At 36.8% G+C, this 21,889-nt stretch overlaps 1 protein-coding gene across 3 annotated transcripts in view; it reads right to left on the reverse strand.

Annotated features, from left to right (window-relative positions):
* The window catches only part of arid1b (AT-rich interactive domain 1B), a 101,586-nt gene that overhangs the window by 32,329 nt on the left and 47,368 nt on the right, over positions 1 to 21,889 (reverse strand). For all 3 annotated transcript variants that reach the window (XM_067384634.1, XM_067384632.1, XM_067384633.1), the window contains exons 5-6: positions 5,118 to 5,361; positions 1,850 to 1,939 (exon numbers count right to left, since the gene is read on the reverse strand). In XM_067384634.1, coding sequence (XP_067240735.1) covers positions 1,850 to 1,939; positions 5,118 to 5,361 — 334 coding nt within the window. The remainder of the gene's footprint in view (positions 1 to 1,849; positions 1,940 to 5,117; positions 5,362 to 21,889) is intronic.

Here is a 21,889-nt window from a genome sequence, read left to right on the forward strand (position 1 = left end):
TTTTTTTTTTTGCAATTTTGCAAAGTCATTACAATGGCTACATAAATATATAAAAAACCCATCACATGGTGAAATTTTACCCATCACAGGTTTCAATACCATATGAAAGCTGGATTGAGCCCTTTCCAAATCTGTTTTTACTTCTTTTATAGCGTGTCTGTAACAAATATATGGTTATCTGAAGTCTGCTGATTGTTATGATTTTCAGGAATAGAATTTTGAGAAAAACAGGTTTAATTAACTGTCACCCACTTTTTCACATAGACATGAAAATGCACTATCCAAACTTAAATGGTTGTAATTCAAGAATGATTTGGAATATAGACCTAAGGTTGGTCTTGTATTAAAGAAGAGAAGACACTTGTCAGATTATTGTAGAAGTGAAATAAATTAGGAAAGTGAAATAAAAAAAGTTATAGAAGTTTAAGTTTATGAAAACATAAAAATATAATTGTTTATATTTTATAATAATATATTACAAAAAACATTTTTTTCCTCTTAAAATGAAAAAAATCAAAGCCAAAAATGTCAACATTCCAAATTTTAGGTTGATGTATTTCAAAAATGAGCTTTCAGTAAGATTTTATTTGGGCGCAGTACCAAACTTTTTCACTAGATGACACCCAAGCTCCATTGCTGACCATTTAAGGGTGCCTCCATTTATTTGAGTGATCTTGACTGGACCATATATTTCCATATTTTCATACATTTTATGAAGTAGACATCCTATTCAGAAATAGTATGGGCAGTTTGGCAGTATTTGATTTGAATTCAACCTCTAATAAACAATTAGAACATGTATGTTCATTATAGCTCCATTGTTCTCTTGTGTTCCACCTTCTCACGATAACGTTGTATTAGAAAAAAATCTTTGTGTACCATAGTTTATACAGGACTGGTGGGAAATTTGCATTAATACACCTTCATTCTACATGTTATGGGGTTTTTTTTTGGTAGATGAACTGTCTTTGTAGTTTTAAGAGAGGGAAAGCTAAGGTCGATTTTTGCACTTCCGCCGGGTGTGTTCTTAAAAAGTAACATTAGAGAAAGACAGCCTTTTCAGCTTGCCACTATAAATCGCTATTTTTCTGCACTTAATATGTGAATTTTGCCAAGATATTACCTAATTTTGACCAAAAAAATGTCATTTGACCTATTTTTTTGACTATATATATATATATATATATATATATACACATACACACACACACGTGTACATATATATATATATATATACATATATATATATATATATATATATATATATATATATATATATATATATATATATATATTATATGGAGACTGAAGGTCAAAATCTTTATTTGCTATCACAAGTTTACAAGGATTTGTTTTAGAACAAGGTGCACTGATAAATGGTGCACAATAAGACTGGGACAGTGTTTTCACAAAGTAAATAAGGTCAACTTTGATTTCATGTTGACCTTCTGTTGTAAGTAAACCTAATTGTGATCTCACTTGCATAGGTGAAAATAACTGAAATTACAATGAACAAGTTTTTGCTTACAGCTCCGGACAAACAAATTTTAATACTTGAGCTCTAAATCAAAGCACCAGCACTCATATAGCTGCTCATTGAAAACAGTTCTGCAGCATCACACTGTTAGTGTTCATCCATGGAGGAGGAAAAAATATATAGCAGGTGTTAATACACATCACACAATTGAGTTTATTCCTCTGAAGTGAATGCTGGAAAATGAGCGGACACGCATTACTTGGGACATATGAATAAATACAGCTGTAGGATATTCACTAAAAATCTCCTTTTCTTGATAGCTGTAAATGGAGGCAGCGTGAGCCATAATGTTACTGCGGGAAATCAACTCACCTCTCTCCTGAGACATGGGCGACTGACTGTGAGAGGAATGGGAGCCCACGTCTGGAACATTCCCTGGGGTCTGAGGGGCCATCTGTGTACCTGTGTGTAGGAAAGAAAATGTACATGTGTGCGTCTTTTACTGTACACATTATTTTCTTAATCAGTATTTTTGTCTTGTTTAAGAGTAAAATATTTAAATATCAAAACAAAATAAATTGACTTAAAAAGTTGTTTTCAGATTTTTCAGATACCATTTCTGTTTTTTTATTTTTATTTTATACAATTAAAATTATAATTTTGTTAGATTTACTGTATGTCTAAAACTTTTTTTTTTATCTTGTTTAAATGATATTTAGATATTTTACTGGGAAGCAAGACAAAAATACTGATTAAGACCAATATTTTTGCAGTACACATGCACAAAACCACAAACACAGTTTGCGGTCTCATAAAAGAGCTACTTTTCACGATAAATATCAGACAAATTAGCCTTGAGGGCAGAATATCTAACCACACGTCCCATGGGAGGTGTTTAAGGCTCATTGTTTCTCTCCCAGGAGCAACTCTGTGTGCCTGTATGTACAGAACGCGTATGTTTGTAAAAGCGGAGATATTCATTCTTCAGTAATGGCACACAGATCACATGTCAGGGCCAGCCCTGTATGCGGTTAATGGCCAACGCTGCTCCCAGTAGGGATAAGGCAGTTGTGTGTGCAGCAGGGTAAACGGTCTCCTGTGGACCTTGTTAGTGACATTCAGAACGGAAAGGAAAAACAGCAGTTTCAGCTGCACAAAGCCCTCTGCTGCCCGGCTATCAAAGAAGCCCGGCTAACAATGCAGCACACAGCAGGACAGTAATTGTGTCAAAGTGACTCCAAACTGCTAACAGACTTTCAGAACTATTTTAATGATGGAGTGACTTGTTTTAAAGTCAGCTTGAATCCTGCCGCTGACCCACTGCTGACTGGAGCTCAAACACCTCACCCTCCGACTGCTCCACAGTGGTAGGAATTAAAAGAGAAGCATGTGACGGCTGTAGCTAATGGGTATGTCAAAGTTAGCATAACAATAATATGTTTTACCAAAATAGCCACAACAGAAAATTCAAGAATAAGTGCCTAGGTAGAGAGAAAATTTTAGTCAGTATTTAAAGCGATATCAGCTGCTAATTTTCAGCAGATTTAAAGGTGCCCTAGAATTAAAAATTGAATTTATCTTGGCATAGTTAAATAACAAAAGTTCAGTACATGGAAATGACATACAGTGAGTCTTAAACACCGTTGTTTCCTCCTTCTTATGTAAATCTCATTTGTTTAAAAGACCTCCGACGAACAGGCGAATCTCAACATAACACCGACTGTTACGTAACAGTCGGGATCATTAATATGTACGCCCCCAATATTTGCATATGCCAGCTCATGTTCAAGGCATTAGACAAGGGCAGGACGTCTGGATGTGCACAGCTGAATCATCAGACTAGGTAAGCAAGCAAGGACAACAGCAAAAAATGGCAGATGGAGCGATAATAACTAACATGATCCATGATATCATGATATCATGATATCTTTAGTGATATTTTGTAAATTGTCTTTCTAAATGTTTTGTTAGCATGTTGCTAATGTACTGTTAAATGTGGTTAAAGTTACCATCGTTTCTTACTGTATTCACGGAGACAAGACTGTCGTTATTTTCATTTTTTAAACACTTGCAGTCTGTAGAATTCATAAACACATCTTCATTCTTTATAAATCTCTCCAACAGTGTGTAATGTTAGCTTTAGCCACGGAGCACTATCAAACTCATTCAGAATCAAATGTAAACATCCAAATAAATACCATACTTACACGATTAGACATGCTGCATGACGAACACTTTGTAAAGAACAATTTTGAGGTTTATATTAGCTGTGTAAATTTTGTTTATGCTGTTAAAGGCAAGCGCGAGCTCCGTGGGCGGGGAGCGTGAGCATTTAAAGGGGCAGCAGCCTAAATCGGCTCATATTTAATGATGCCCCAAAATAGGCAGTTAAAAAAATGAATAAAAAAAAAAACAATCTATGGGGTATTTTGAGCTGAAACTTCACAGACACATTCAGGGGACACCTTAGACTTATATTACATCTTTTAAAAAGATGTTCTACGGCACCTTTAACCAAAGCAATGTCAGCAAACCAAAACATGCACAATGACTGACAAAATAATTAAAAAATAATACATGAATACAATACTGATTTTGATTTATATTTTATAAATTATTAATCTTAACTAAATTTAAAATATATAACTTAACTGACTTAACTTACAGAAATTACAATGTGCAGTTTTATATTAAGTTCACAGGGCTCCAGACATACATTTGAGGTGATGAATGATCCTCTTCCCTCCATCTACTGGTTACAATGGTCATTTAATGGTCTTTTTTATTTTTAAATAAGTGTGAGTTTTCCTAAATCTTGACATCTTGAAACTTTAAGTCTTATGAATGGGGACAATCTTTGAAGGATGGACAAATAATGTTTTGGTCATCACATTAAAAATAACATTTAAATATGATAATATTAGTTTTGAAGTGCTGGAAAAAGATGTGTTAAGTACTTGAAAGCATTTGATTATTTCTGCCACAATACCATGGTTACAGTTAGTGTTACTACATTAAATCCATGGTGAATGTTTATGTATATTTGTGGGTTGAAAGCCTTCTATAACTTGTTCATTCATGGCACAATATTTCTCATGGTTTCCACATCAGTGCTGTTTGATCTGATATCTCTAGTTTATAACAGAGAACTCTTCGTCGAATTTGAATGCTTCTCACTAGACCTTTCAGTGATGTTATTAATTCTGTGGCAATTTCAATGGCTTTCTTCACTGGATCTCCCAGTGCTCCCGGTGTCGCGCGATCAACATCAGTCCACGAATAGCTTGTGCTGCACTGTCTATTATTGGTCCGAACTGATAAATGGTCTGTGAACCACAAATGAGTAGCGCAGTTTCGTTCCACTTTCATTTTGTTTGCCATTTGATGTTGGGCAACATTGTGGTCACACCAGTGCGACGTCTAACAAAATTTTGGTCGCACTAGCAGGAAAAAAGGTACTGCAATATTCCTGAAAATTCCCATAATCTCATATAATTCAAACATAATTACATAAATTGTATTTCAAACAATTAAATTAAATTAAACAACATAAAAAGTTTCAAACAGCAGATAAATTTCTCCCTGAAATATTTATGAAAAAACAAAATCAAAAAATTATATCTCACTCAGAATCTTTTACCTGGCCCACTGGCAGGTGATATGGGCCCAGATCGTGATTGGCTGGAACCCACTGGTGATCCGACTGGTGAGGGCGAGGGCCCGCTGCGCATGCTGGGGACTCTGGGCGAGGCATGGGGCGAGAAAGGTGACTGAGCAGGGTTACTCTGCTCGCCCTGACTACTGGTGGAACCTGAAGCGCTGACAGCCGAACTGAGACCCGCCTCTGTTCCAGTGGGGAGGTCATCTATTGAGCCAGACAGATCCTGAAGTACACAAACAGAATAAGGGAAAGTTGAAGATTGGGCCCTTTTCATATTTATCAAGACTCCAATCAAGGTTGTAGCCATAAAACACTACTGGTTAATGGACTTGATGCCATTTCCCATTTGGAAGTGAGCAAATTAAAGGATAAAATGACAGCAGTTCTGAAGCAGCGAACCTGTAGAGACAGTACTAAAAAAAAATCTGTAAGTCAGTCTGAACATACTGCACTAATGCTAAGTGTATGCTGCCAAAATTAGAACCTGTGCCAAACTAAACCCTGTAAATACTTCACTTAGGGGGCATAGGGACCCAGTCTATGTTCTTTACCCCACAGGTGATCTTGAATGCAGCCAATACCACAGTCACGCCAATGGGCTCTGAGTTCATGTCTGCAAATAACCATAATCAACTGTGCGACTGACATTAGTTTCCAAATGCTGAGGTGATAACAACTCCTGGCCTGGACTGCAGCAAAGGAACTTTGGTAGAATGGTTGTTTTACGAGCTCCTGACGAGCTGGTGGTTGTCGAATCTCAATAATCACTTTCCCATGGTCTCAATTGCAACGATGATACTGGGTTGCAAAAATTTGATGCTGTGTATTCAATAAGCACCATGCCAAATAAGGGAAAAATAAAACTGATTTCCTTTGCCGTGTAGTATGACAGGCCCAGTGGTGCTGAAAGACTATGGAACAAAACTTTCCAATGAGGCCTTAAATTCCACTACAAATGAGCCAGTGGTTCCAGCTCGAACACTGTGGCTTATGGAGTGCAATGAATGATTGTGATGGAAACTTTTTCAAAAGAGAGACTAACTTCACGTTGCAGGCTTAGTGGTGATGACCTAGTTGAGGATGAAGAGGAACATATGCTCAGCTTTATGCAATACCACATATCAGCCTCAACGACAGAGTGTCGTGAAAACTGTGGGTCAACTACTTCCAGCGGTAACTTTCTCCACTGGAAAGTCACGTTTTTTCCAGATACGCTAGACAGCTTGTTAGTGTTATCATAGATTCTTTTTCCAGATGACTCAAAAAGAGGGATGGTCACAAGAAGTCACATTTCGTAAAAAGTTCATGCTATGGAGCCGACATCTTCAACCTTTAAAGGGATAGTTCATCCCCCAAAAATCTAAACTCCATTATCATTTATTCATGACCATCTAAAAAAGAGATGTTCACTCAACTCTATTTCAACTATATAATAATGACCAAGGGCTGTTAAGCTCCAAAAAGGACAAAAAGAGATCATAACTATTATACTTGTGAACTATATTTACAAGTCATCTGAAGTAATATGGACCAAATTTGAAGTTGTTTTTCATTGAAAATATGTTACACCGCTCTCAAATCTTGGAGCATTATGAATCGTATCCTAATATTCTCATATTTGCAAATGACGTCATGATTGGTTACAAGCCACTGCAATAATGAAGTAAAACCTAGTGTGATATGTTTTGACGTGATATATTTGAATATAAGATGAAGTCAAAAAGATCTGAAAATAGGTAGAGAAAATTTTTAGTAAATATTGATTTGAACTCACCATCTTTTCCTCAAAAAAATAAAGAAATAAATAGAACAGAATATAAATTGGCTACAGTATAACATACTTGAAGTATAACATAAAAGTCATATGGACCACTTTTATTTTATGGGCTTTGTTATTTCTGCAGCTTGTCACCATTCATTTTAATTGTGTGAAAAACAGCTGCATGAATATTCTTTAAAATTCCTCAGTTTGTGTTTGACAGAACAAAGTAAGTAATTTGGGTCTGGAAAGTGGATTGAATGATGACAACATTTTAAGGAGAACTATTTTAAATGGTATCATAGGCATCTTCTGTTAAACTATTTTTTGTGACGTTGTAGACATGTCGGCAAGCTTTTTTTTTTTCTTTTTTTTTCAAAACTCCTAGTGGTATAAGTCAAACCACTTCAACCTTGTACAAATTAGTCAAGGCTGGAGCTTGCTTGATTTATGTCCATAATTAGTTATGTTCGTTAAGTCTCTGGCTTCTTTAATTGATGAACGCAATTATTCAGGCTCATTGGCCATTCAAAATTCCTCTCTTTCCATCTCTCACACTCCAAATCTCAGCAGAGGAGAAAAGACAGAGAGGGAAAAAAAAGAAAAGGAATACAGCATCTTTCTCTCTTCTGATTGGTGAAATTGAGTAATGCAGCCCACCCAATGCTCATCCTTCATCATTTCACATGACAGCCCCCATACGACCCAATTAAAACATGAAGGAATTATGGTAGGATAATTGGGGAGCCAGGCGTGGCCATCTGAAGCCTGGTCTCTTTAAAAAATCTCAGAATTCAAAACTTAGTTTTAAGGGCTTTGTTGAAGCAGATTTTTTTATTTTTAAAAAATAAATGCATTTAAAAAAAGAAATATAATATAATATAATATAATATAATATAATATAATATAATATAATATAATATAATATAATATAATATAATATAATATAATATAATATAATATAATATAATATAATATAATATAATATAATATAATATAATATTTTTTAAAATATTTGGATCATTCCTGGAATCTCCACATAAACTATCCAAAAACACAGGACTTTTTAATAGACTGACCTACACATAAGTAAAAGTTTGTCAGTTAAAATGGTGGACTGTAAAGGCCTCAATATACTTTAAAGGCCTCAATATAGTCTTTTGATATGAAATCAAAGAACGAACTGGTGTAATGTCATTTAAAACAAAATCAGGCCAAAACGAAGTTCATTTTTCATGTTTCAAGAGTTCAAAACAACCTGCTAAAGTGAACTTTTTGTAAAAGTTCACTCTGGCTGGTCAACACCTTCAAACTATCATTGGTCTGTAGTGATTACATAATAGGTAGGTCTGGCTCTGAGGCTCCTCCCTCTCTGGCATGGAAATGTTCTCTGGTTCATTTCTTCTGTTCGGTCCGTCGAGGTCATGCATCCGCGAGTAAAAGCATGAATACACTGGAGAGCCGCTTTATAGTAGAAATTGAAGTTGTAATTCTAACTGACAGACACTGACACTGTTTTTTAATGTTTAATACTGCAAAGCTGCTTGCTTTAAAGACAATCTGTATGAAGTGGTATATAAATAAATGTGATGTGACTTTACTGGAGCGCTGAAATGCAAAGCTCATGAAAACATCCACACCTCTATGATCAGATGCTTTCTTTGTTGTATACTCATTGCTGTCATTTTTGTTGTGCATTTATTTTATTGAAATGAAAGCACGCAGCACATAATTACATATTCATCTAACCACTGCTCTCAGTAGAGTATGGATGTTTGCTAACAGTATACTGCTGCTCATGTATTTCGAACTTCTTTTCGAAGAATGAATTAGAATTTTGCCATGAGTATATCAGGGCCTTAACAGATGCTAAAGTATGAGTGGTTAGTAACCTCTTTTAATCGGGGCATAGTGTAGGCTCAATCAAGAGATTTTATTTTTTGTTCCAAAAAAAAAAAAAAAAAGTGGCACAGAAATCAACCATGATTTTTCTCTTCTGATGATGTTGAAACCACAGAAAAAGAAATCCAAAAAATGGATGCTGGAGCAGTTTAGGGCTTTGTGCTCCAGCTAGTCATAGGAAGAGACAATAGATAGTCGCACATCAGTGAAAGAGTGTGGCCATAAGGCAATACGAGTACGCACACATGCACACACACACACACACACACACAATGCGCTGACGGAGGAATTCTCTTCCCCTGTTGTGATGCCTGACAATCTGAAAAGAGGCTGACATATTGGGTTTGACGAGAGCGTTCCCCAGACACAGAGAGCGTGCTGGAGCCGGGAGTGGAGGTGGATTAAGCAACCGCAAGGGAGATGGAGGAAAATATATGTATCTTTCTGACAGGAGCAGCAACAATAATAAGTCTTCATACTGAAAAATCAGTGTGACACAGATAGGCTGTATACTTCTGATGTAAAAAGGTCTGCTATATTTCACACAACTGGTGAGCTGATAGAAGAAGTCTGTAGTTACTCTATATGCTTGAAAAGAAGAACAACAAAGTGGTGCTTGCCTATGCGTGAATGGCAAAGACTTTAACCACAGTGGGTGTGATCACACCAACAGAGAAACACAGCAGGATTCAGGAAATAAAAAGGTCATTCTAAATCTCCATAGTGAAATTGATTTTTAGTGATAAAGTTTAAACCTTTCAAGATAGACCTACCATGAGCTTAGAGATTAAGTGATGATACATTACCATTCAAAAGTTTAGGGTAAAAAAAAAAAGAGTAATGAAAAAAAGTACAAACTGTAATTTATGAAATATTATTACAATTTAAAAAAAAATCATTTCTATTTTAAGATAAAATATAATTTCTTCAGCATCGTTACAGTCTTCAATGTTACATGATCCTTCAGAAATCATTCTAATATGCTGATTTTGTGTAAGAAACACTTCTTATTATTGTCACTGAAAATGGCTGTGATGCTAAATATTTTTGTAGAAACAGTAATAATTTTTTTATTATTATTATTTACAAAAAAAAAAACTGCACCCCAAAGTTGCCTGACTTCCAAGTTCATTAAAAAATGTAATTGCAGACAAATAAAGTCCACCAATTAGAGAACCATATAAACAGGAGTCATGGTGTCATGAACAGTTTGGTAAATAAAAACGTATGATTACACTTTGGGATTAGGCTAAACTAGTACTAATCACTATTTGGCTAGCACTATGCTAAGCAGTACTCTGAACAGTTAAGCTTGCACAATATAAGCTAAAAAAAATTTAAAAAAAGAATGAGAAATGTTATTTTTTTATGATCTATAGCTTCAGTTTTATTTTAGAGACGATTAATAGTCAAATAAATAGCTACAAAAAATAAATAAATAAATAAAAATTGTAAGATTTCTATTCAGCCCTGAAAATAGTATACAGTTCTTCAGCCAATACAAAGAACTGACAATAGAACAAAGAAAATGGTAAGGTTGGTCTTTTTGTCTTTATATTTCATCTTTGAGACTCAAGTAATGGAACATGTTTATTGTCTGCGGTCATAGATATGAAGTATCTGATATGCGAAGATACAATTTTGATCGGAATGAAATAATATAATAAGGGTGAAAATTATGATTAATTCTTTATGAGAGAAGTAGTTCATTCATTCCTCATACAGTAAGTACATAGTTCCTTTGTGCATTCTGTCTTCCTTTGTTTCCAAAGAAATGTTGTAATGTTGTGATTAATCTTGGAGCTGGTTCGTTTGGTTCAAGTCTTTATTGATTGTTCTGAAATCCTTATGGGGAAAATGAATGAGAAAAATACTTCCAGAACCAAGGCCGAAGAACAAGAGTGCGGTCACTGTTGAGCTTCATGTGCTGTTTACTTTAAAAACCCTCTTTAAACAAATCATTGCAGTATAATCAAACATTTGACATATTTAATGACACCATAACAAAGGCACTGGCTGAACACTGCATGACTCTATTTACATTCTGGACCAGATCTAATTTCTTACATAATTGGGATGTGCAATACAACAAAGAAATAGACCAACTGCCTTATTTTCTTAAAGAAGCCATGAATAATTAGGCTGGCTCTGTGTTCATTTGACTAGATTCTGCACATTTCTTAGTAGAAACTTATACTATGTTGCTGCTTTTAAAGGGTTAGTTCACCCAAAAATGAAAATTCTAGCATTAATTACTCACCACCATGTCGTTCTACACCCCCAAGACCTTCATTCATCTTCGGAACACAAATTAAGATATTTTTGATGAAACTTGATGGCTCAGTGAGGCCTCTATTGAGAGCAAAGCCACTGAACCTCTCAAGATCCATAAAGGTACTAAAAACTTATTTAAAACAGTTCATGCGAGTACGGTGGTTCTACCTTAATATTATAAAGCGACGAGAATACTTTTTGTGTGCCAATTTTTTTTTTTTTTTTTTTTAAATAATGACTTTTCAACAATATCTAGTGATGGCCGATTTCAAAACACTGCTTCGGAGCTTTATGAATCTAATCAGTGATTCGGAGCGCTAAAGTCACGTGATTTCAGCAGTTTAGCCGTTTGATTGGAGATCCAAATCACTAATTCGAAAGAAAAGATTTGTAACGCTCAGAAGCAGTGTTTTGAAATCAACCATCATGATATATTGTTGAAAAGTCTTTTTTTATTTTTTTAATTTAAATATGTTTTTAGTACCTTTATGGATCTTGAGAGTTTCGGTGGCTTTGCTCTCAATAGTGGCCTCTCTGAGCCATCGGATTTCATCAAAAATATCTTAATTTGTATTCCGAAGAGGGTGAGCAATAAATGACATTATTTTCATTTTTGGGTGAACTAACCCTTAAAAAATACAGCTAGATGGAGCACAGAAGATCGAATAAGAATGCAAGGTTCTTTATTTAAAAAAAAAAAAAAAGAAGAAAAAAAAAGTATAACTACTTTTTACTTACACAACAACATCTTAAAAATACAACACTCATTGAGGGATGCTAAAGAAACAACAAAAGACAGGATGCAATGGCCAGAGATATCGGACTGCTTAAAAGGGGCTTTGCAATTTAAAGATGCAAATTTTCCCAAGGGGGTTTAACTGTGCAAACTGTCTCACATCTAAAGCACAGCATGCCGGCGGCACGCTAATTAAAGCACAACTGCTTAAAACATCAAAACTAAAAATATATATTTAAGAAAAAACTAGTCAAACTCACTAATTTATTAGTCACTTATTGAACAACTAGTCAATTAGTCGACCATTGTGACATCTCTATTACATAATGTTAAAACTGTGAAGGATATCCATGAAAGTAAAGAGACAGAGACAGTCAGATCATTACAGCAAGTGTGTGTGCATCTGTGTGTGTGTGTGTTTAGATGGAGAAATGAAGCTGCCTTTCTTTTTAAGACACACAGATAAAACGAAACAACAAAAAAGGACGGACAACAAAAGATTACTTTATCCGCACTGCGTGATAATGAGAAATGCTCTACGTGTCTGTATGAGGAACCAAACTGACAGAAGTGTGTGAGAGAGGATGTCAGATCTCCCGTCACCTCATCATATCTCATCTTGTCAGTGGTAGCATCAAAGAGCTGTCTGATAGGGCATGTAAAATTGCTACCATCACGTCACTGTGTGCAGATCCCATTCACAGCCCATTAAACACTGAAGTGTGACAGTGGCTTTCTGTTGTGGCTGATGTCAGTGCTTTTCAGTTGACAGCAGCGATAGGAGACGTCTATGGCGGATCAGACTCGCTCAGCAGGTGGCCTGTCAAAATCGTCCCTGCCATCTTTTCTCACCCAGAACGTCTGAGAGCTCCACTCTCACATGCAGGGTTTCAACCTGTATAACTGAGCTCGGTAAAGGAAATGGAAATGGTGGTAAAGGAAATGGGCTTTCAGCACACTGTACCCCATGTGAAAAGGTCCATATGAATGCATCGTTTCAATTATATTTCTGTTCCACTAGTGTTACAAAACTGAATTGCAATTGCATTTGTTTAAGCAGCCCTACTGGGCTGGACATTTAAACATTGGCTAATAGTGTGAGGTTGGCAAGACTATTTGTCTGAAAAGTCAATTGGGTTTTAATGTTGTTTGGAGCCCAATGTCGAGATCAATATGTTGGATTTCTTACAGTTCATTACTGAGAAAGTTTGAGCGCAGATTTAGCAAATAGCACAAGTGGCCATGTGAAAGAACACAGACTGTATTAAACAATCATTTGAGCATAATTTCTCAATGGAGATTGCTAAACTGCAGCATGTTTGTCTGTTTTCAGATCATTGGTTCTTTTTCTGCAGTGTTGGGAGTGTGTGTGTGCATGGTTGCCAGGTTTGAATATTCCATTAAACATAGAGCAGAAAAATGTATCCTTTTAAAAGAAAAGCTCTGATTGGGGAATTTAAACTTGTGACACCTGGCAACCACAAGCATGAAAGCATAGAGGCTTGTTAAAATCAGACTATAATATTTGTTCTGCTCTGTTTTAATGTTTTTGTTGAAGAAAATACAGTTTATGGTAAAAGTTTTTTTTTTTTTTTTTTTTTTTTTTTTAAACAACATCTTAACACCACAGTATAAGTTAAAATTGTTAATGTTGAAGGTTTAGTACACCCAAAAATGAAATTTCTGTCATTAATTACTCACCATCATGTCGTTCCACACCCATAAGACCTTTGCCAAAAAAACAAATAACAACTTTATTCAACAATATCTAGTGATGGGCGATTTCAACACACTGCTTCATGAAGCTTCGAAGCTTAATGAATCATTTGTTTTGAATCAGTGGTTCAGAGCGTGTATCAAACTGCCAAAGTCAAAATTAATGACAGAATTTTCATTTTTGGGTGAACTATCCCTTTAATATGAAGGTTAATTGTTAAAACTTCTTGTACTGGAAAATTGCCACAACTGATTTACTGGTATTTTAAAAAAAAATCCTGTTTACACATTATCTCTAAATAGCAATTTACCTGTAAAAACTGTATGTGTGAAAAGGCTTTTGGCAACCGTACAAGGTATCTGTTTAGTTCAGAATTAAGGGTTTGTTTGTTTTTGTTTTTTTGTTTTTTTAATATGGGAAGCTGCATTTGCTCTTAGATTTAAGAAAAAAAAAAGAAAAAAAAAACTCTGATCAAACCCACCCTCCACAGTTGGAGATGGCATCATGCCAGCTGTGGGCGTCGTCTTCTGTCTGGTAACAATTGCCGGCAGTCTAGTGATGGGAGACACTGCTGATGAACTACATCCTGGGGTGCACATGTTCAATTCTTCACCCAAATTAAAGGTGGAAGCACCATCTGTCTTCAAAATATGTTTTGTTTCGTATACACATAACGAACATATTCTAGGTTTCAAGAGCTCGAAGAGCCAGGGTATGCTTCATTTATCGTGTTCTGCTCTATCTTGCACATAGGTGAGCATGCAAGACATTCAAAGTATACTGTATAGATCATGAGCGTGGATGGATAACAGTGGACATTTGTTTTTAAGAGCTCAAGTCATTTGCACATGCACAGACTCAAAAGTGGGCTACATCAGGACGGTGTAAATCAGGTGGACAAATTGCATCACAATGACTTCCGCAAGCTTTCCAGTAAGGGAAGTTTGATTCTTGCTTAGTACTAAATAAAAATATCAGTAACAGCAGGTTCCTCAGATATCTAAGCAAAATGTATTAAATTAATGTTTTTAATTTAAATTAATTGACTTTTATCACTGAGGGGATCCATTTTTTGTAAACACAATTGAAGCAATTCTTGTGTTTCTTTGGTCTCTGATATGGATTTGAACTTTATTAAACTTGATCTTCATTTGGTTAAGTGCACATCTGCATGCTGGTCTAGCTTTCACACTAGAGGTTTTGATGTGGACCTGTGTTCGATAAGTGGCTCAATGATGATTCTCCTTTTTTGTCTGAAATAGTGGTGTTTACTATGCTGACATCATAATGTGGGAAAGCCTCATTAAGAGTTTTGCCTGCTAAAGTCATGTGTTGCAACCAACAAATTTATGTGGTGCAACAAATGAAGACTTATGAAGACCCTTATGACTAGGGATGCACCGATACCGATACAGGTATCTGTACCGGTATCGGTATCGACCCAATACCAAGCTTGTGTACTTGTACTCGTAAAAATGTCCCCGATACCAAAGACCGATACTTCACGTGACGTAACTGACAGAATTTCCCGTGCACAGAGACATCGGCGGCAGCAGCAGAAACAATGTCAGCCTCAGAGGTGTGGAAATACTTTTATAAATTAATAATGATGACCCATACGTTGCGAACTGCAAGCTTTCAATTACAATTCAGATGCGCGCTCTCTTTCTTGCGCGCGATCAGTTCTCCTCGCCCCTGAATGGTCAAATGCACACATAGTTGTCAAAATGTCCATCATGTGGAGTATTTCATGTAAATACAGTCGGTTATGGCTTCAGTCAACATAAACATTTGGGTGAAAATGATCTGTGGATTCAGTCTTAAAGGGACTGTAGCCTATATTTGTCATTAATGTTAATAAAACAACAAAAGATGTTAAATAAATGTATACATGGTAAATAAACCTACTGTATCTGAAAAAAAGTTTAATTTGTATTTTTATAGTATTTGTTGTATTGTTTGTAATTTGTAATTTTTTATGTAACAATTTTTATATATATATATATATATATATATATATATATATATATATATATATATATATATATATATATATATATATATATATATATATATTTTTTTTTTTTTTTTTTTATATATAGGTAATTATGCCCTTTGAAGATTATTGGACACTGTGAAATTTTTGTTCTTTATGTTTGTGACAAGCACATAAAAATTATTACTTTTTTCATTAGAGTAATTGTAAAGAAGCTGTCTTACATTCATTAGTCTCACTGTGCAACATCACCAAAAAAAGAGAGAGAGAGAAATTAATAAATCTATAGGCATTGGTATCGGCGAGTACTAGAAAAAAAGTAGCGATACTCGTACTCTGTCCTTAAAAAAAATGGTATCGGTGCATCCCTACTTATGACGTTAACCCCCTTTTCACCAGCACGGACCGGGCGCTAGTTCAGAGTTAGTGCTAGTGCCAGTTCAGAGTTGGTTCAACTGACGAGCCTTCTAAGAACCGTTTGCCTTTCCACGGGCTCATATTTCACAGCAAACCTAGCGCTGCAGTGCCAAACACAAATACACCAGGCTCGCTTGAGATGCATCAGCTTCTCGCAGAGCAATCGTGCATGACATCAAAGCTCTGCGAGAATGATCCAAAAGCACAAGGAGTCGTATACTCTACAAACGCTCCCGCGTATCCGCGGCACCCACCGAATCGGTCCGCGCTGCTCCGATGCATCTCGAACAAGCCTTCTATCAACAATCGCGGATGTTTCACTACTCTTGAAGCTCATGGTTTTGCAAACCTACATCGGCATCCAAACACGGCTCGCCATAATTTGTATATAGATGGAGATTACAATCGAGCTGCTATTAGCTCGATTAGCTGCTATTTCAAAAATGGCGGTCACAAGTTTCTTGTTGTTGGTCACAGTAACCCCGCCCCCAGCCCCTGACACAAGCGGTTCTTACTTCTAGCCCAGCAATGTTTTGGTGCTACTTACGAACCACTTTTCCTGGTTCGGAGCTGGTGCTTTTTGTGTCAAAAGACAAAGAACTGATTTGAAACTAGGCTCTGGCTCCGAACCAGCACTAAAACTGCCTTGGTGGAAAAGGGGTATGTGTGTCAGTCAACTAAAGTATCTTAAAACATCAGATAATTTGACTTTTTATGACATGGTTAGTATAGTCATGTTGTACAAAAAAAATCATACACATTTTAAATATGTTTTTACTTGGTTACATCCAGGCCCTGTGATGAGAGGAGCCCACTAAGGTGCTCTAAGGCAATGGTTCCCAACACTGTTTCTAAACCCCCTCCAAAAATTCACATTTTCAGTGTCTCCTTTATCTGACACACCCACTTCAGGTCTTGGAGTCTACTAACAAGCTTATGACCTGAATAAGAAGTGTTTGATTAAGGAAGGCATACAAAATGTGCACTGTTGGGGGCGCTTCAGGAACAGGTTTGGAAACCACTGCTCTATAGTATACCCTACTCATCGGGCTCAGGGGAGAGAGGGCCAACTCAAACCAATTTTGGCCTCTGTGAATTTTAGCGCCAGTACTGTATCATAGTCATCTGAAGCACATGCATATTCCTGAGAGGCTACATTTTATTCTGCCCCAGAGCAACACAGAAATAAACGGATGAAAGAATACAGAGATGAAGGAGGCGAGCACACTTCACCTCAACTGCATGGCGCACTCCAGCTCGGCTGCTCTGAGACTAAATACTACAACGAAAGGGGGCTTCTGTGTGCTCACTAACATTCAAGAGCTTTCCCTCTGTGGCCCTCAAATCCGATCTTTGTTAAAAGCAGACATTAATCTTTCATTTCCTGTCAAAAGTCAAGAGGTCCGCAGAGTAAAGCTACAGCAAGACAAAGCTCCAACGTCTCACTGGCTGAACGACTTCCTTGTCAAGGTCTTGGCTTGAGAATGCAACTAGGGTTTGGGGTTCAAACAACCGTACAAGGAACGATTGCCTGTTGGTTTTATATCTCCCCAGACAGTCTGAAGAAGGTCACAGCTGGAGCATGTTTCCATTGGCATTTTAGCAACAGTGGTGTTCTCTTTGACAGAGAGTCATCCATCTACAGCAGACCACAATTCCCTTATCATCAATTAACAAAACAAGACTGTTTGAAACCCAAATTAAAAAAAGAATTGGATCCACTGAACCAATTAGCATTGTTAATATGGGCAATGAGAGTGCCTGAAGGCACGAAACAGCTTTCAGATTATCTTTCCTTATTGACAAGCTGTAATGGGACAGCTCGTCATTATGTGGAAAGTAGGGATGGGTCAACTAATAATTTATTAGTGAGGTTGGCTAGTTTTTGTCTTACATATATTTTTCATTTTGCTAATATTTAAGTGGTAGTGCGTGGCCACTGCAGTCATACACTGCAATTAGAAGCAATTGTCAATGTCATTTTTGACAAGTTAAAAATAGTCCAACTTCCACATTGCAAATACCTCCGAATAAAAGTGTACAACTGGGGTTGAAACCAGCCTTATACCATGGAGGGAAAATTATTTTACAAATAGGTCGACTAGTCGTTCAGACAATGCACTGACTAGTTGATTTAGAAACTACGGCATTTTGCACATCTCTAACAAAGGAGAATGAAAGGACAGATAAAAGATTTCGACAAAACATAAAAGGGCTTCGTCTTTCATCTCTCACGCAAGCAGTGACTAATGTATGCGTCTGCAGAGCGAGTGAGACACAGTAGACAACGGCAAGGCTGTGCTTGATTTGATGAGCTGTTGATGAGAGGAGCCTGGATCCCTGTAGAGGCTTCAGAGAGAAAACGAGTGCGAGACGCACACACACAGCCGAGTTAGGCCTCAATCTATGCTTTACTTCCTCCCCGAAGAGCAACTTCATCCAATCGCGGTGCAGATTCCCATCCCCCCCTTACGTCCCCTGCCAACGGCTCAGCCAATCAGATGGCTCTCTCATCTGCCTCATCAGCACGGCCCTGGCGCCTCTCTCCCCTCCCTCATTTTCCATCCCCTACGTGCTCGTTCTAATTATGGAGAACAAGTTGTGGAGCACAGAGAGAGGGAGTGGAATCAAAGGAGCACGGGAAGACAGAATGGAGTGAAGGAGAGGAACGTCGGAATGGTGGGGGAGAGGGCCACATTGACAGGATACAGATCAGCCTGCAGGGCTCGGGGATAAACAACGATTCTTTCAAGCTCTCCGAAAATTAGAGCGCTGCAGAACGGCGGTGAGAGTGAGTCGGCCGTGTCTGTCTCACTGCAGCTGTGTTATTGCGGGAAAGACACAATCCTCCCCTTCCAGTCAGTCTGTGACAAGAGGATAGGCAAAAAACGAATGAAGGGTAGACAGCAGGACTAAAATGAGAGAGGGTAAAGTAAGAGAGGATAGAAAGAGTGCTGTCCTTTAGATGTGGAAATGATCAAACCAAGCCGAGATCAGTGAAGCACCAAAGTGATACAGCAAAATCCTTTGTGAATCCCCAAAACCTTGTGAGTTGCCTACGTAGGCAGAATTTTAAGGCATCAGTCATGCCCCCAATACAAAGGCTGTTCCAAAATGTAGATACCTTCTTTTGCACAAATTGTAAGACAGCATGTATCCTTTGTGAAGAAGGCAATCAAACAATGCACTGCGTCAAGCTCAGTGAAAAACAAAATCTATTCAAGATGGCAGACAAAGCAAGAGTAAGGTTTATTCTAAATACGTATAATGCTCTACGAAAATTTGTCTATGCTTTTTATTTTAATGATTAATAGTGTGTTGTTTCAGTCTGGAACACTTAACCCAGCTTAAACCAGTCCAGCAAAACAACTTGATGGTTTTCCTAAATGACTGAAATCAACTGCGAGTCTCCTGTACCTCTCAAGTGTGAAGCATAATTTGTAGTTGCTGTCTATGTAGAGCGTATCAAAATGTTCACTTATAAGGTTACATTTCAATTTGGATACAGCCATAGAAGGCAGCTCACTAGGTTTTAGAACAAACCTTTTCCTTTTTTTCCTTCCAACCCAGATTCAGTCGTGCTCTGCCTTCCTCTTATTTATGGTTCTGAATATTCAGCTTCTGAAAGCCATGCTGAGCTCTCATCTGTCTTCCCAGCTTTTTCTCATTAACCGCTTCAAATTCTCCACTCCAACTCTCATACAAACATTAGTTGGCTAGACTGTGCGCAATTCAAAGAGGCATAGCTCTGGTCTCAAAAAAGCTCAGGACACAGAAGAGGTCAATGAAGGAAAAGACTGATGAGAACAGGATGAGAAAGGAATGGGGAGCAACCCTCTACGGACACACTGAAGCTCGTTGCCATTGGCTAGTAATTTTTTTTTTTTTTTTACTCACCAGACTTTTTATATGAAATGCAAGAATGCAAATTTAAAAAAAAAAATCTACATAAATATAAAATATAAATTTCAAACACTATTAAAGTCAAGAAAACAGTCTGTAATAAAATAAGGTAAAATAATCAAACTACAAGCAATATCACAAATAAACAATAGAAAAGATGCTAATTAAATTCTATTTAGATCAAGCAGTAGTTAGATGTAGATTAGGTACAGAAATTCAATAAAATAATCAAATGTAAAATAGCACTGCATAGTCTTCACTGTATAAATCAAATATGATTAATCCTTATTACAGTTACAAAAGTTTAGTCAATAGCATTGAGTGATTTTTTGTTTCTTTCTCAGCTGTTTACATTCACTTAAGACGTAACCGACTATGTTTACTAAGATACTCGCTTGCCAAGATGGCATTTAGACAATTTTGTGTGAAATTGTCCATTCAAGCGCAAAACGTGAAAGTATTTCAATTCAGTATTTGCGTGCTGTCAGACGCGGCTTTCTAGGCACGCACTTCAGATTTGGCTGCAGACAAAACTCACGTTCACTGTATGAAAAGTTATCTTTTGTATCTTTTAGCGCATGAATGTTAAAATTGGCAAGGCAAAAAAAAAATAAAAAAATATGTGCAAATGATAAACTTTCATGACTCTCTTTCTCTCACGTTGAGCGTGCGTTTATGAGAAAGCCACAGGGGGCACTCTCAGCCAAACAATGACAGTGCATAAAGCTCAGCAAGAAATGAAATTACATCTGTGCTTAACTTATTTTTTGCCTCCAACTCAAATGCAGTCGACTGCAATAATTTTTTAGTCTTTTTAGTTTTTATTAGCCATTAGCTAATAAAAAGACATTTTTAGTCATCTCTCATGAAATTTGGTCGCATGTGCAACTGATTTACTCGCAAAGTAGAGGGTTGGGCAGAAAATATGGATGGAGTCCTTGAATCAGATCTTTTCATCTTATATTATCCTGTAATCTTTTACTTTCTGGAACTTATCAAGAATCTGTGATTCTGATTTTTGACAGATGCTCCAAGCCAAGGTGATGAAAGATTTTCTACAACTGCATGCCAATTAAGTGATTGGACCACCCATGGCAGATGTTAGTGCCACAAGAACATTAAGGAGCACCAGGTGAGTTTAGTATGCAAACCTTCCACTGGATCCATTCCTTGGGAATGAAATATAAATAAATAGGGAGCCCTCAAACATTTTAGGGGATGAGAGAGAGTACAAGCATCCTTAGCATCCTTAAAAAACACTACGGCTGGTAGTGGAACGTATTCTTCATGTGGTTCAACAGCAAGGCAACAGGATAAAAACCATCAGCTGAACAACTGAATCCACAACAAAAAGAAACACAATCATTAAAATTCCCACCCATTGTTCCTTGTGATATGAGGCAGGCTAAGATTTTGAATTAATCCAACTACCGCAGAGGAAGCAAAATGTATTTACTACATGTCCAAAAGGTTAGTGACTGTTAAAGTTACTATGGTGTAACGGCTCCAAAAAAACACACCGCATGCATAACATGAGGTGTTTCCTGTTTCATCTTGAGTGCAACAAGATGAGACTAGCAGTTGATTTATTACAGTTTACAAAATATTATGAATAATAATAACAATCTGTAATGATAAGATGACGAAATGAAGGAAAGCCTATAAACCTAAAGCCGACAACTGCAAATTAACCAAAACCCACAAAGACAGTGACGAAGCAAAACAAATATGACATACAACAGGATAAAAATGACAACAAATATCCATGTTTTCCCCACTAAATTACCTTTTCGTTTTCTTTCTCCCACTCTCTATCTATTTTTTTCTGGAAATATAGCTGATGCAATACTAAAATTTGAGATAATACATTTTAGATACCTCACAGCATCAGTAGGCATGATGCAGTATTACAAGGTGTTCAGCCATACACAAATTACATTACTCACCTACCACTGTCGTTTTTTTTTTTGTTTTTTTTAATGGAAATAAAAACCATTAGTTCAGTTGGACAACAGATGCTACAATTATAAACTTAAAGCATCTGTTC

The sequence above is a fragment of the Chanodichthys erythropterus genome, chromosome 4 (genome assembly GCF_024489055.1).
Source record: "Chanodichthys erythropterus isolate Z2021 chromosome 4, ASM2448905v1, whole genome shotgun sequence".
In the NCBI taxonomy this organism is placed as follows: Eukaryota; Metazoa; Chordata; class Actinopteri; order Cypriniformes; family Xenocyprididae; genus Chanodichthys; species Chanodichthys erythropterus.